This window comes from Centrocercus urophasianus, unplaced genomic scaffold (assembly GCF_019232065.1).
Source record: "Centrocercus urophasianus isolate 14NV4802_14NV808 unplaced genomic scaffold, USGS_Curo_1.0 seq_30, whole genome shotgun sequence".
Taxonomy (NCBI): Eukaryota; Metazoa; Chordata; class Aves; order Galliformes; family Phasianidae; genus Centrocercus; species Centrocercus urophasianus.
In genome coordinates, this window is record NW_024884867.1 from 12,400,742 (window position 1) to 12,415,263 (window position 14,522).

General features: G+C 39.0%; 2 protein-coding genes across 3 annotated transcripts in view; one reads left to right on the forward strand and one right to left on the reverse strand.

Moving 5' to 3' along the window:
• The window catches only part of SERPIND1 (serpin family D member 1), an 8,398-nt gene extending 1,199 nt beyond the window's left edge, over positions 1-7,199 (forward strand). The window contains exons 2-5 of the mRNA XM_042828985.1: positions 836-1,700; positions 5,405-5,678; positions 6,125-6,269; positions 6,691-7,199. Of these exons, the coding sequence (XP_042684919.1) occupies positions 845-1,700; positions 5,405-5,678; positions 6,125-6,269; positions 6,691-6,882 (1,467 nt within the window). The 5' untranslated portion in view covers positions 836-844 and the 3' untranslated portion in view covers positions 6,883-7,199. The remainder of the gene's footprint in view (positions 1-835; positions 1,701-5,404; positions 5,679-6,124; positions 6,270-6,690) is intronic.
• PI4KA (phosphatidylinositol 4-kinase alpha) overlaps positions 1-14,522 on the reverse strand; it is a 59,248-nt gene that overhangs the window by 29,785 nt on the left and 14,941 nt on the right. For both annotated transcript variants that reach the window (XM_042828983.1, XM_042828984.1), the window contains 4 exons: positions 14,310-14,493; positions 13,649-13,752; positions 13,175-13,343; positions 9,250-9,300 (listed from right to left, as the gene is read on the reverse strand). In XM_042828983.1, the coding sequence (XP_042684917.1) occupies positions 9,250-9,300; positions 13,175-13,343; positions 13,649-13,752; positions 14,310-14,493 (508 nt within the window). The remainder of the gene's footprint in view (positions 1-9,249; positions 9,301-13,174; positions 13,344-13,648; positions 13,753-14,309; positions 14,494-14,522) is intronic.

Below are 14,522 nucleotides of genomic sequence, written 5' to 3' on the forward strand. Positions count from 1 at the left end.
CGGTCTCTGCTTAAGAGACAAACAAGAGATGAAACTCCATTTTGGGAAAAAAAAAAAAACAAAACAGGTTCTGCTTAAATATATTCATAGATACACTAAGTGGACTTAGAAATCTATCATCAGGATAACACTAAGACCGGAAGAACGGCTGCAAACAGGAACTTATAGGACTTCACATCATGAAGAAAATAGACAACACTACATACTGTGCAGTGCTACGTAAAAGTAAATTGAAACTAAATACAACTAAATAAGAAACAGAATCAAGAATCCAAACAGGAGAGGCAGATAGTTGTACCACAGTTGTAAAAAGTGAGCATGCCCATGGCGTAACACACAAGGCAACAAACAGGCCAGCATGAACATTTAAGCATTTCACACACTGCAGCCTCACTAACAGCATGCAGCGCAGATAGACGTCTTTTGGTGAACTCCTTCAGTGGACCCCAGTCCCTCCTCCTACCAACCTCAGATCATTCAACTTCTCTTCAACTCATATTTTTAGTGATGAAGTTAGTAAACTTTAAGCAATTGTATTTTACACATAAACAGATCAGTGCATTTCAGGCAATGAATTTGTTATCACTGAGATATGTCAGTAACTATTACCTAAGCAGGAGGAGTTCAACAAATTATCTAGCAGGATGGAGACATTATGTAAGCAAAAATGATTGCCAGTAAAACAGATTTATCTATCTACCTAAGACAGATAAATACTGTTGAATAAAGCAACTACAGACTTTGTGGAATGACAGAATCTATTGAAGACCTAAAACTCTGGAACATACAATTAAAATCCAATTACCCTCTTTCTTTCAACTTCGTTGTCTTCCAGGTTTTCAGAATGAAGTTCCTATTTCATTTGTTTGCTTTGGCTGTCATCATAACCTCCGCATTTTGTGGAATCAAGGACTTTGGTGACCATTTTGAAAGCCTCAAAGATGCACATACACACGCAAATGGAACCTATGATATGCCAGACCTACCACTGGAGTTCCACAGAGAAAACACAATCACCAATGACTTGATTCCTGAAGAGGAGGAGGAAGAGGACTATCTAGATCTTGACAAGATATTGGGTGAAGACGACTACAGTGACGTTATTGATGCTGCTCCACACATAGTTTCTGAAATTCAGCAAGGAAATATTCTGGAACTTTTCCAAGGCAAAACCAGAATTCAGCGTCTTAATATCCTCAATGCGAACTTTGGCTTCAACCTTTATCGGAGCGTAGCAGACAAAGCCAACTCCTCAGACAATATTCTCATGGCTCCTGTTGGTATTTCCACTGCAATGGCTATGATTTCCCTGGGTCTGAAGGGTCAAACTCAGCAGGAAGTATTATCTGTTCTCGGTTTTGAAGACTTCATTAATGCCAGCACCAAATATGAGCTCATGACAGTCCACAACCTCTTTCGGAAACTCACTCATCGGCTTTTCAGGCGCAATTTTGGTTATACTCTGAGGTCTGTCAACGATCTTTATATTCGTAAGGACTTTTCCATTCTGAATGATTTCAGAAACAGTATGAAAACATACTACTTCGCTGATGCCCAACCAGCTGATTTTTCAGATCCTAACTTCATAACCAAAACCAACGAACGCATCTTGAAGTTGACCAAAGGATTAATAAAGGAAGCTCTTGTGAATGTAAACCCCACAACGCTTATGATGATTCTTAACTGTCTTTACTTCAAAGGTAAGTAATCCCAGACCAAACTTAAATAGATTCTGTAGCTCAAAATAGACAAATTCTGATTCTGAAACTGATTCTCTCATCAAGAACACTCGCTATTATTAACCCCTTAGCTTGCATGTCTTCGTAGCACATCGATGTTCTAGTTACGCCTTGAAATCAACGCATACTGTAGTAGAACAGCAAGAACATGTTATAGACAAATGCTTATAGTCCAAAAGCAAGACTAAAAAAACAACACATGAATGCAGAACAGCCTCAGAAAGCATGGACTCTGTATGAAAAGCATGAATCTTGGGTGGTGAGAAAGTACTTACATGCAAGTTACTAGTCAGATTCAGTCCCATTTCAGGTTATCAACTTCACTAAAATTGATTCCAGTTAAAACGTTTAACATTCCTGAAGTACTATGGATTCAAAGGAATGACTATAAAGACCTTCTAGCTTAAAGTACATTTTTATGTGATCGGAGTGTGATCCTTGTCAATGAGTCTATCCAGAGAGCTAAAAACAATAATCAAAATATTCTTCTAAAATTAAAAAAGACGACATTCACTACTTGGAGTGTTTCAGAAATTCAGCACGGGCTGTCTGCTGCTATGAGCTCCTATATGCTTCACTATAGACTGAACAATCAGAAATAAATATATATACACACAATATTCTCTTAATATTAACTCTTATTTTCTATTTCTTTACTCTTCAGTTTAGAGCCCCTAGTAAGATTTTCAACTTTGGCTATTTGCCTAAGGTTGAAAGTTCACTATGTTTACTTTTTATCTAGTTAAAAAAAAAAAAAAAAAAAAAGAACAATATTAAACGAGCAAAAAAAAAGGCAGGAGGTGCAAGCAAAAGAGGAACTGAGGAAAACGTCAAAACCTGTTACTGACTGTGTAAGATGAAATCACATAAAAGCAAAGTAACGCATCAGGAGGGAAAGAGAGATTACCACAAATAGCAAAATAGCAAATACCACAGACAGCAAAGTTTGAGTACAACATACTGCTTTCTATAAAGGAGTTTCTTTTTCTCATTATATCCCTGCTTCCTGAAAACACATACTCAAGGTCTCTCTTCACTCTGCATTCTTAGCATTTGATTTTCCAACAGTGTTCCTCCAGCTTTACACAATGCATCTTTTTCATTTGTTTGTAAGGCATTACTTCCTTGAATAATGTTGCTTTTCTCTTTAAAAGATCTGGAGCTCTCAATAAGCATAAGATCCAAATAATCCCCTATTTCTAAAGTACCTTCAAAGTACCATCCAAAATAAAAATATTTGTATCCTTAAATACGTATCTAACGATAATGTCTTGCCATAACGAAGGTGTTGATTTACTATCCATTAGACTACACAGAAAAAAAAAAAAAAAGATTATACAATGTGGAACAGATGCATTATTTTTCATGATTAACATTAACACTGGAACTCCTGAGCCATCAATATCAAAAAGACTCCTGGTTTTTTTTTTTTTTTTTTTTTTTTTTTTTTTCCCAGTCCTGTTTGTTTGAATTACCACTGTACCTGCTGCTGAAGATAGTAAATTTCTAACTCATAAAACCAAAACCAATCAATTCCATATCGAGATGCGTCATTCCTTTATCTTACAGTAACTGTCTCCTGGTACAGCCTCCTGGTAATTCCATTTCAAGTGAAATAACTTTTCAGAAGCAGGTTCTGCTCCTTGTGTACCCAGTGTGTTTAATAGTTCGTTGAGAAATACGACGTTTTGTCCACATCTTTCGAATTACAACATTTACACTATTTGTATCACTGCAGACAAGCTGTGTTCAGCCTTCAAAGCCAAGAAACCTTTGAGTATTCTCATGTACGCAGAGAGGCTCAGTACAAGAGTCATTGAGCAACAGTATAGCTCCAGATACCAAGAAGTCTTAAGTTTCTCCTACGCAAAATCCATCAACAATTAACTGGAAACTATTCGGTCTTGGTTATCAAGTTTTATCTTGAGTAGGTATCCAGCATACATCTGAGACCTATTCTCCATACCGCCTACCAAAAATAAGTCAGTTATTTTAGCCACGGTAGACCACAGCAGCTTTTGATGACTGAAAAATTTAACAGGTTCAAAATTGCTTCTCTGATACTCTAGTCATGAATACAAGACAAAAGCTTACCACTGAAGACAACTGATTGACTCTACCACCTAGATGGAATCCAAAATATCATCCTGGGAAGACTTTAAACAGTCAAGAAAGTCAGCACAGTGCCAACTGGTTTCTGCTAAACCCAGACCACGTGCTTCCTACTGGAGAAACAGTACTTTATACCAAGACAAATGCACTTGCCAATGTGAATCCAAGAGGAAGTTTTCAGCTCCCCTCATTTACTAAGAAGAGCTGATAGACTGCTCTTACCCCTTAAGAGACAGAGCTGCTGAAGCTCCCACAGCCCACAATGGCTTGGAGTCATTACCTAGCTTGAGTCCCATGCCTGTGAATTCTGCTCCTTGAAGAAATCCAGATGGTGCTTCCACCTGACAGCTGAGGCAATTTGCTTGGGAATAGCGTAATCCATTTTATGTATCCCTTCAGAATAACTACAGTCTGATGATCACTTTGACTGCTCCTAACACATCAAGAAAACATCAGAATGGAAGTCAAGGCTTTTTGTTACCACACAGTCAATTTAAAAGTCAAATTAAGGGGCTCAGAATCATTGACTTTAATCTAACGTTTCAAAGTAGACATAAAGTTTGTAGTCTATCCACACATTTGCAGTCATGCTCCCCATATACTTGCTTGCGAATGACAACCTAAAATCTAAAACTTCAACAGGAAGTACCAGTAGCCCAATCTCCACTACAAAATTCTAGCTTTGTCTGCCTATTAAGAATGCTTTCCACAGAGCTACAGCTCTAAAGAGAATAAAGTAGTACCGCTTAAAAAACTGCTGGCTTTTTTTTGTTTGTGTGTCTGGTTGGTTTTGTTCCTTTGTTTTTCTTTTCTTTCTAAGCACAATCAATAATTATTTTGGATACCAAATAAATCTTTACACAGCTTCACCATCAGGGTTTGAATCATGTTTTCTCAACTGCAAAATGTGTTGAATTGCATTCTTTGGGAATAAATTAGACGACCAACAAGCATGTTGAAGTCGAATCAAAATGGATCATACAATTAACTAGTAAACACCCAAACTGTTCAGAATGTCTTCAGATGGTACACTCATTGACTTGGACTGGTTAAATCAAGATAATGCCTTCAGCATAATATCCTTGAACTATTATGCAAAATGAGAACAGCTATTACATAGCTTGATGCATCAATAACATGCCTGATGCAGTCTGCTTCATACTGGATTCAAATATCAGATCTCAAAAAAAATACAACCGTACTGTTAGGTGAAAGCCCTGTCAAGTGGTTTACATATATTTATATTTTTTTAATTTCTAGATTCCTTAAGGAAAAAAAGAGCACATGAAGCCATTTCACATACCCAATTTGTGTTTTACTTCTGTAATTCAGAAAATTAAGATCAGACAAATATTAAGCTGGAAATAAAGACAAATATTAAAGTTGCTTTAAAACTTGTGTCCTGATTCTGGCTTAATTAAAATTAACATTCACCTACAGCAAGTTCTAATTCACATGAATGAAAGTATAATGTATACTGTTACTCTGGAAATATTTTTCTAAATAAGTATATTTGCTTTTTTTTGTTATTTATTTGTCTTCTGCATTACCAGGAACGTGGGAGAATAAGTTTCCAGTGGAAATGACAACCAAGAGAAGTTTTCGACTGAATGAAAAGCAAACAATAAAAGTTCCTATGATGCAGACTAAAGGGAACTTCCTAGCTGCTGCAGACCCTGATCTGGACTGTGGAGTGATCCAGCTCCCATTTGTGGGGAACATCAGTATGCTGATTGTACTTCCACACAAGCTCTCTGGCATGAAAGCACTAGAAAAGCAAATAACCCCTCAGGTGGTGGAAAAATGGCAGAAGAGCATGACAAACAGGTATCTGTTGAAAAATACTTTTTGTTAAAGTCTTAAATACTTTCCTGGTCATATTGGCAAGGAAAAGTAGGCAGCCTAGAACATAACATTTTGACTTAAGCTGAATGCTTTAAGCTTAATACAATCTATACAGAAGCTACAAATCGCCAGCTTAGAACCCCAGAAAATTTCACAGTTCCTTACAAGCATACCCCATCACTCATCAAAATGCCCAGACCCTACGTACTACACACAACCAAAGCAAAGCATTGTATTATGTCAAACTAACAGTACGTTAATTAATTATAAAGAACATAGCTTAAAAATTAATAATGCCTGATTTGTAAAAGCAAAAGCACAGTACGAGTTCTTGTGTTATTTGCACCTTAAATTTAAAACAAATGCATAGCAAAGAAATTATGCAAATTCACATCTTCAACAATTTTTTTGCATTTTCTTTCTTCTAGAACCAGAGAAGTAATTCTGCCTAAATTTAAGCTGGAGAAGAACTACAACTTGATTGGTTTTCTAAGATCCATGGGAATAGAAGAACTGTTCAGTGAAAAAGGCAACTACCGTGGTGTATCAAATGAGAAAGTCTCCATTGACAGAGTATTTATAACTCTCCTTCTCTTCATCTCCTCTCTGATTAAGCAATATAATCTGAAAACAAAGCACTATAGTAATAATTCACAGTTTAAGCATCCAAAATATTGTTTTACATAGTCTTTCTTGGAAGATAGGGGGGGGGTTGTGGGTTTCTCTACACATCCTCTTTTTTTTTTTTTTTTTCCTCCTTTCAAAAGAAATACGTTCTATTAGATGTCAAATCTACTAGAAGTATTGTGGTTGATCAGACAGTCAGTAACAGAGCTACTCAGAAGCCAAGCTCAGATGATTGCTGCCCCACAGGATCTACCAGCAGGAGCATCACAAGGCAGCCACATGCAGGACACAGCTTTGCTGGGGGGAAGGCCTTGAGCACATCATTGGTGTATACTGAGACCCTCCTTTTTTATTTTATTTTTCACAGTTCAATCATCAAGGCACAATTACTGTGAATGAGGAAGGCACAGAAGCTGGAGCAATAACCAACGTCGGATTCATGCCTCTTTCTACTCAGATTCGCTTTATTGTCGACCGCCCCTTTTTGTTTTTGATCTATGAACACCGTACCAGTTGCCTTCTGTTCTTGGGTAGAGTTGTCAACCCTGCCAAGCCATAGAGCACAGAGCAACACCAAAACACTTTCATACACAGGCTGTATAATTACGCATTAATATATCATAGAAGTATCACAAAAGGCAATTTTCTTATCATATTAGTTAATACAAAAGCCCCGGTATAAAAAAAATATATATATTATATATATAGCATCTATTAATAGTTCTACGTGAATGGACTCAATAGTAGATGATTTGTCTGCAGTGCGAAGTATCAATACAAGTATATTAAGAAATATCTCAAAGTAACTTTGTGTTTTATTTACTTCACTTTATAAAATGTAATCAATAAAATACGAAGACTATCTGGATTCTTGAAGTTCAGATCTTAAAGTTTTATTGCTGGTGAACCTATTCATAATAAATAGGAAAAAGAAAATCCTAAGTACCTGACTGGCATTAGAAATCTACGTCTCTCCTGGATACTTTTACATACTCTAATAACAGTAGGTGGCCAGCATTCTTGCTTTTGCTTGCACTATTTAACATTCAGCAGACCATGCCATCAATCATGAGCTTTACTGATCAGCAGAACAAAAATGTCCTGGTGGAATGAAATCCTAACGGATCCACTACCTTCCCCCAGTCTGACTTTGTTGGTTTCAACACAGTTCTCTAATCTCCACCCATATAAACAATTTCAGAATTAGGGCAAGCAGATAATTCCTTAGAATACCTTATGTATTGTGAGCAGCTAGCAAAACGCTCTTTTTTTCAGCTCAGTATCACTTAATTCTCTCTACAAAAAGTTATTTATATCAAAAACAATGTTTGTTAAAAATTCAAATGCACTTTCCATGCTTAATTCAACAGACAAAACCTTTCCAGTCATGCACTAAGACTGTAAACAAGCTTGCTTCACATCTGAAAAACTGAAGATTTGCCTGCACTCTGTCGAATATTACTACCAACCTGGTATCAAGAACTGAGTTACACCTCACATACAAACTACTGAAGTCCCTGAACATGTCCATGTCATACACTTTCCTTCACATCTTAACATCTAAAAACGTATATCTCTCAAACCAGTGATTTTTTTTGTTACATCTAATATCAAATATTGTGTAAATCTAAGTATGTTTGTATTTTAAGTTTCCCTCGTGTTACAAAAACACAAAAAGCTACAAAAAAAGCCATAAATAAACCCTTTAAACAGTTTAAGTAGTAAGGCAGCTCTTTAGAAGGTGTTTTTCTGATTGCATACTGTGGTAGATGAATAATTACAAATGTCAGCAATTATTTGCTGCATACATGAAGTCATTTTTAGCAGAATAGCCAAAGAAATTAACATCAAATGAAAACCCAGCTGTTTCTATTTCTAGCTTACACTGCACTTAATGAAAAGCCAATACTGGGAACATAATTTTTAGTACTGAAGTTTCACTACACAAATTGTTGTAATTCATGTAAACATTTCATCTTTTTTATCTACATACAAATACTAAATATTCACACCCCAAATATAAACTGTGTATCAGATTAAAATGGGCTGGAGGATCCGATTTTCCCCTTTTGTCTTCGCAATCTAAGTAACCAGAATTATTCAAGGGAAAGAGAACAAGCACAGCGGCAAATCAGCTACTGTTCAAAACTCACGCTCTTCATACATTGTGCAAGAAAGTCAAATATTTGCTTCAACAACCATAAGTAACCATTAACTCTTACTACAGATTCTGGCACTCTATTTAAAGGTCACATTAGTTAAGAAAAATGCAGTTTTCACTGGATATTTAGAAAAAAAATACATCATCAATAAAAATTTGAAACAATACTATTTCCATAACTTTTACACAAAGTCTTTAACAAACACTGATGTTTCTTTTTTTTTGGTCTCCATTATGTAAGGCATGATCTTGCACTCTAGTCAGTGATGACACTAACATCCGCTTAACTGATAAGTCAAAAATACTACCCATTAGATTATGCATCTCAACACAAGATTGGCTACTTCATTCAAAAATTAAGCAGCTACTGAATAGTAATACAAGGCATTTATAAACACATTTCTGCAAATCTAGGATTTGGTTTGGCCAAACTAAGATTTATTTGTATCTTTTGGTCTTCATTTCTTCTCTAGACACTCTTCCTTTAGTTAAGTGCTGTTTATTACACTGCACACCAAATGTTACACAGAGTATAAAATGGTATTATTTAGTCCACAAATCCCTCTGAATTCATGTTTAGTGATATTTTTCTGTGATTCTGTGATTTTGCAATTCACAGTTAAATTATTAGCTATACTACTGTATACTGGATGCTTGCTTGTACACTAGTTCACTAGCTGTTTATCAAACCATTTGACTTTGCAATAGGTACTGATACTTGATACGAATGAGAAAAATTATTCAACTACCCAACTGGGTACTTACCACAGCAATAACAGGAATGAGCACACCAAGATTCCCTGCGCTACTGGAAGCCTGGGAAAGAAGAAGGAAATTATCATCAAAAGCCTCTGCAAAAATATTTCTAATACTTGCTAGATGACATTTTAAGCATCAAGCATTCCTACCACCTATGCAAATGAAAACATACACTAAAACATACACTGCCAGTTACAACCCTGAACCTTTCAGCTGGATGTGTGTAAGGCGGCCAAGAGAGCACCTTCAAAATCCACAACACTGGGCAGAGAGCCAGAAGCCTTTTCAATAAGATTCTTCGGGCAGCCTCCTCCTGCAGGCTCCTGAAGGAAATGTTTCCCCTTTCAGAGCTAAACTAAATTAAAACTTCCAGAATCTAAACTTCAAAATTAGATACTACACCTTGAGCTAAGGTGGAAAATATTCATTATATCATCTTTTTTCTGCTATCCAACAACCACAAGAAAAATGCCCACATTAAATCACAGAATGAATCATAGAACGGTTTGGGTTTGAAGGGACATTTAAGATCATCTAGTTCCAACCCCCTAATATATGGGGGTTGTTCAGTGCCTCATCCAGCCTGGTCTTGAACACCTTCAGGAAGGAGGCATCCTCAACCTCTCCTGTTGCAGTGCCTCACCACCCTCACAGAAAGAATTTCATCCTAATATCTAGCCTAAGTCTCCCCTCTTCCAGCTTAAAGCCATTTCTCCTCATCTTGTTGATGCACACCCTTATAAGAAGCCCCTAACCAGCTCTCCTTCATGATCCTGCAGTGCCCCTTCAGGAACTAGAAGGCTACTGTAAGGTCTCCTCAGAGCCTTTTTTTTTTTTTTTTCCAGGCTGAAGAGCCCCAGCTCTATCAGCACATCCTCATAGGTGAAGTGTTTCAGCACTCTGATCATCTCCGTGACCCTCCTCTGGACCTGCTTCAACAGCTCAATGTCCTTCTTGTGCTGGGGGCTCCAGAACTGAAGAGGGTGGGGTCTGACAGCAGCAGAGAAGAGGAGCAGAATCACCTCCCTTGACATGCTGGCCACATTTCTTAATGCAACCCAGAATAGAGTTGGCCTTCTGGGCTGCAAGCACACATTTCCAGCTCATGTTGAGTCTTTCATCAACTGAAACACCCAAATCTACTTCCTCAGGACTATTCTCAAGTCATTCTCCACCCAACCTGTATCTGCTTGGGATTGCCCCAACCCACACGCAGGACCTTGTACTTGGCCTTGTTGAACTTCATGATGCTGGCACAGGCCCACCTCTGAAGCCTGTCCAGGTTCCTCTGGATGGCATTCCTTCCCTCTAGCAAGTAGGCTGCACCACTCAGCTTGGTGTCATTCGCAAACTTCCTGAGGATGTACTCAATCCCACAGTACATGTCATCCAGAAAGATGCACCAGTCCCAGCATCAGTTCCCTAGGAATACCACTCTACACTCTCCACCTGGACAGTGAGCCGTTGATCTTAACAATCTGAGTGTGACCATGAAGCCAATTCCTTAATCCATTCATCAAATCCATTTTTCTCCAATTTGGCAATCAGGATGTCATGTGGGACAGCATCAAAACACCAAAAGCCTTGCACAAAACCAGGTAGACAATGTCAGTTGCCCTTCCTTTATGCACTGACACTGCAACTCCGTTATAAAAGGCCACCATGTTTGTCAGGCATGACTTGACCCTGGTAAAGCCATATTGGTGAACCACCAGTCACCTACTCTTTATTTTCCATGTGCCTTATTAGGGCCTTCAGGACAATCCACTCCATGATCTTGCCAGACACAGAGGTGAAACTGACTGGCCTCTAGCTCCGTAGGTGTTCCTTTTTTCCCTTTTGAAAATGGGTGTTTATGTTTACCCTTTTCCAATCAGTAGGAACTCCAGACTGCTATGACCTTTCAAGTATGACGGAGAGGGGCTTGGAAACTTCATCTACCACTTCCCTCAGAACCCATGGATGTATCTAATTGTGTCCCATGGACTTGCGCACCTTCCGGTTCTTTAGATGGTCTTGAACCTGATCTTCACTTACAGCAGGCAGAACTTCCTTCTCCCAGCTCTTACCTGTGCTTTCTGCAGCTTGGGTGGTACAACTAGAGCCTCTGTCAGTAAAGACTGAGGCGAAGATGTCATTGAGCACCTCAACTTTCTTAGAATTAGACAACGGCCTGGGTTGGAAGGGACCTCAAGGATCATGAAGCTCCAGCCACCTCCTGCCACAGGCAGGGCCACCAACCTCCCCATTTAATACTAGACCAGGCTGCCCAAGGCCCCATCCAACCTGGCCTTGAACGCCCCCAGGGATGGGCAGGACGTCAACAACCTCTAACTAGCCTGATCCATCACCTCACCACTCTCATAGTAAAGAGCTTCCCCCTGACATCCAACCTAAATCCTACCTCCTTCAATTTGTCCTGCAGTTATCTACCCTTTCAAAGAGTTAATTCGCCCTCCTGTTTGTAGGCTCCTTTTAGGTTCTGAAAGGCTGCAATGAGGTCTCCCCGCAGCCTTCTCTTCTCCAGCCTGAACAAGCCCAGCTCCCTCAGCCTGTCTTCGTAGGGGAGGTGCTCCAGCCTCTCATCATCTCTGTGGCTCTCCTCTGGACCCTCTCCAACAGCTCCCTGTCTTTCTTGTACTGGGGATTCCAGACCTGGACACAGTACTCCAGATAGGGCCTCACAAGAGCCGAGTAGAGGGGGACAATCACCTCCCTGTCGCTGCTGGCCACCCCTCTTCTGTTGGAGCCCAGGATACCATTTGCTTTCCAAGGTGCAAAAGCACACTGCTGGCTCATGTTAAGTTCTTCATCCCCCAGCACCCCCAGGTCCTTCTCTGCAGGGCTGCTCTCAAAGGCTGCTCCTAGTCTGTAAGGATGCCTGGGATTCCTCCAGTCCTAGTACAAAACCTTGCACTTTGCTGTGTTGAACCTCATTAAGTTCACCCAGGCCCACCTTTTCAACCTGTTGAGGTCCCTCTGAACGGCACCCCTTCCTTCCACTGTGTCAACCGCACCACTCAGCTTGGTGTCATCAGCAAACTTGCTGAGGGTTCCTCACTCAATTCCATCACTGATATCACTAATAAAGATGTTGAAGAGCACTGGTCCCAAGACAGACTCCTGGGAGGCAATACTCATTACCAGCCTTCATCTGGACACAGAACCATTGGTCACTGCCCTTTGTCTTCAGCCTTTCAAATAACTTGTTATCCACCAGGTGGTCCACCCATCAAATCCACATCTTTCCAATTTGGAGATAAGGATTTAGTGAGGGACCACGCCAAAGGCCTTGACAGGCCTTTCTCCATATCTCTTGTGACCAGGTCTCCAGTTTCCCTCCAGAGAGGGCTCACTCTGTTACCATGGTATGCTTAGACTTAGAGGCCTGCATTGATGTGGAGGATCTTCGAAGGCTTAAGATGCACCCGTCATAACAATAGTAAAGGACTAACAGAATAACACAGATGACTACTTTGAGCAAAAGTGTTAGACTACGTGATTTCTTGAGGTCCTTCCAACCTGAGATTTTCTATGATCCTATGGCACTGCTAAAATTAGGAGCAGAGTTCTGCTAAATTTTGAGACACTCCAAGTAAGAAATATTCAGAGATCAGTATTCCCAGGTTCTCTCTGAAGTTCCACCTCTGACAACTGAACACTTCAGACAGTGATACCAAGGCTAACACAAACTCAAGAGAAGCTGTACAACAGGAATTACCACTGCCTTATCTCAGATACAACATTCAGGTTAGCCAGCATTTGGAAGACATACCAGTCTGCACCCTAATTCCAGGACAGAAATACACTCTTAGGTTTTAGGATATGGAATTTCATGAAACCCACATGTAAAAATGCGGTTTTACTGCATACAACTGCAAAAAAAAAAAAAACAAAAACAAAAAAAAAACCCATAAGATAATTATCTTACTTTCAGTGCTGGACCTTTTTCACTTGCTCTCTCACTAGCCCTCTTTCCTTCTAGCCCAAGCTGAACAAACAGTTCCAGCAAGTTCATCAGCAGTTCATCCACAAGGTGCTCTCCTTGAATGTTAGCAGCAATGTTAGCTAGGGCATTAATGACTGCTAAGGAACAGTGTCTGAGAAAAAAGAAAAAAGAAATTATCAACAAGCAACCCCTCAATACAGATTTCTCCAATTTCAGTCCTTTCTTCGTAATTCTGACCAGTAATTCTTCTAATAAAGCTACTACAGTCACTATTTAAACGAAAAATTATTTGTCAGCTTTGTCTGTGAATGATCTGTTGTTTACGATTTTGTCACTACCAAGAAGAAATTACTTTCTTGTTACAGATATGACTATAGACAAAAAACAGCAGAGGGCTGTGTTTCTGGAAAGGGAAAATAATATTCTACACAGTGCCAGCATGCATTTAATTCTTACCTGTATCCATGATCCTTATAATCTTTTGTGGCAGAGTAAACAACTGAACTTGCTTTAACACTGATTTGCTGAAACAGATTCCACACCTCTTGATATATGTATTGCTATAAAACAAACAGAAATAGTACTCAGAGTACTTACTGAATATTATCTCTCTGCTATGATGAATGACCCTGTAAAGTACATTTTAAGTATTACAAAAGTTCTTCAAGCACCTACTTCTAACCTGAACAATAGCTTCAGCTTCTAAAGAGCACACAGTTGAAGTGTTTTCATTAATGTTTCTCACTGCTTGGATGCTCACTTAATTGCTTTAAATGTATATATTTACAAGACTTCAAAAGCTAATCGCTGATATGAAAAATGATGATGCGCACCTGTTGGGAATGCAAACCACATTTAGAAACAACTTCTAAAAACATGGAATTTATTTTCTAAACTTCCACAATTTCCTGTAGGGATGAATCTTGTTTACAGGCACAGCAGTTTACACATTACTATTTACCTTCTGTTTTCTGATGTCACTGAGACTAGTATTGCACAAGCATGCTTAAGTAAACTAAGAAAACCTTTCAAAATAATTCTTGAAGACGCAGTTTCTAAAGGAAACTAAATCAAAAGGAGTATAAATCGGAACTCTTTTGGCCAGTTCTTTCCTTACATTTCCAGTGATGACTAAGCAGCCCAGCTGGTCAATGATGAGTACATCAAGATTAGAAGGCGGCTGGCAGAACTTCTGCTGTAAGATCTGTAGGATGGGTTCCATCATTTTTGGTGTGTCCCTCAGTGCCACTGCAATGTGCCCAAGAGCACGAATTGTGTGGTCAGGAATCAAATGAGCTTCCCTGTTATAAGATAAACAAAAAAAACCCCA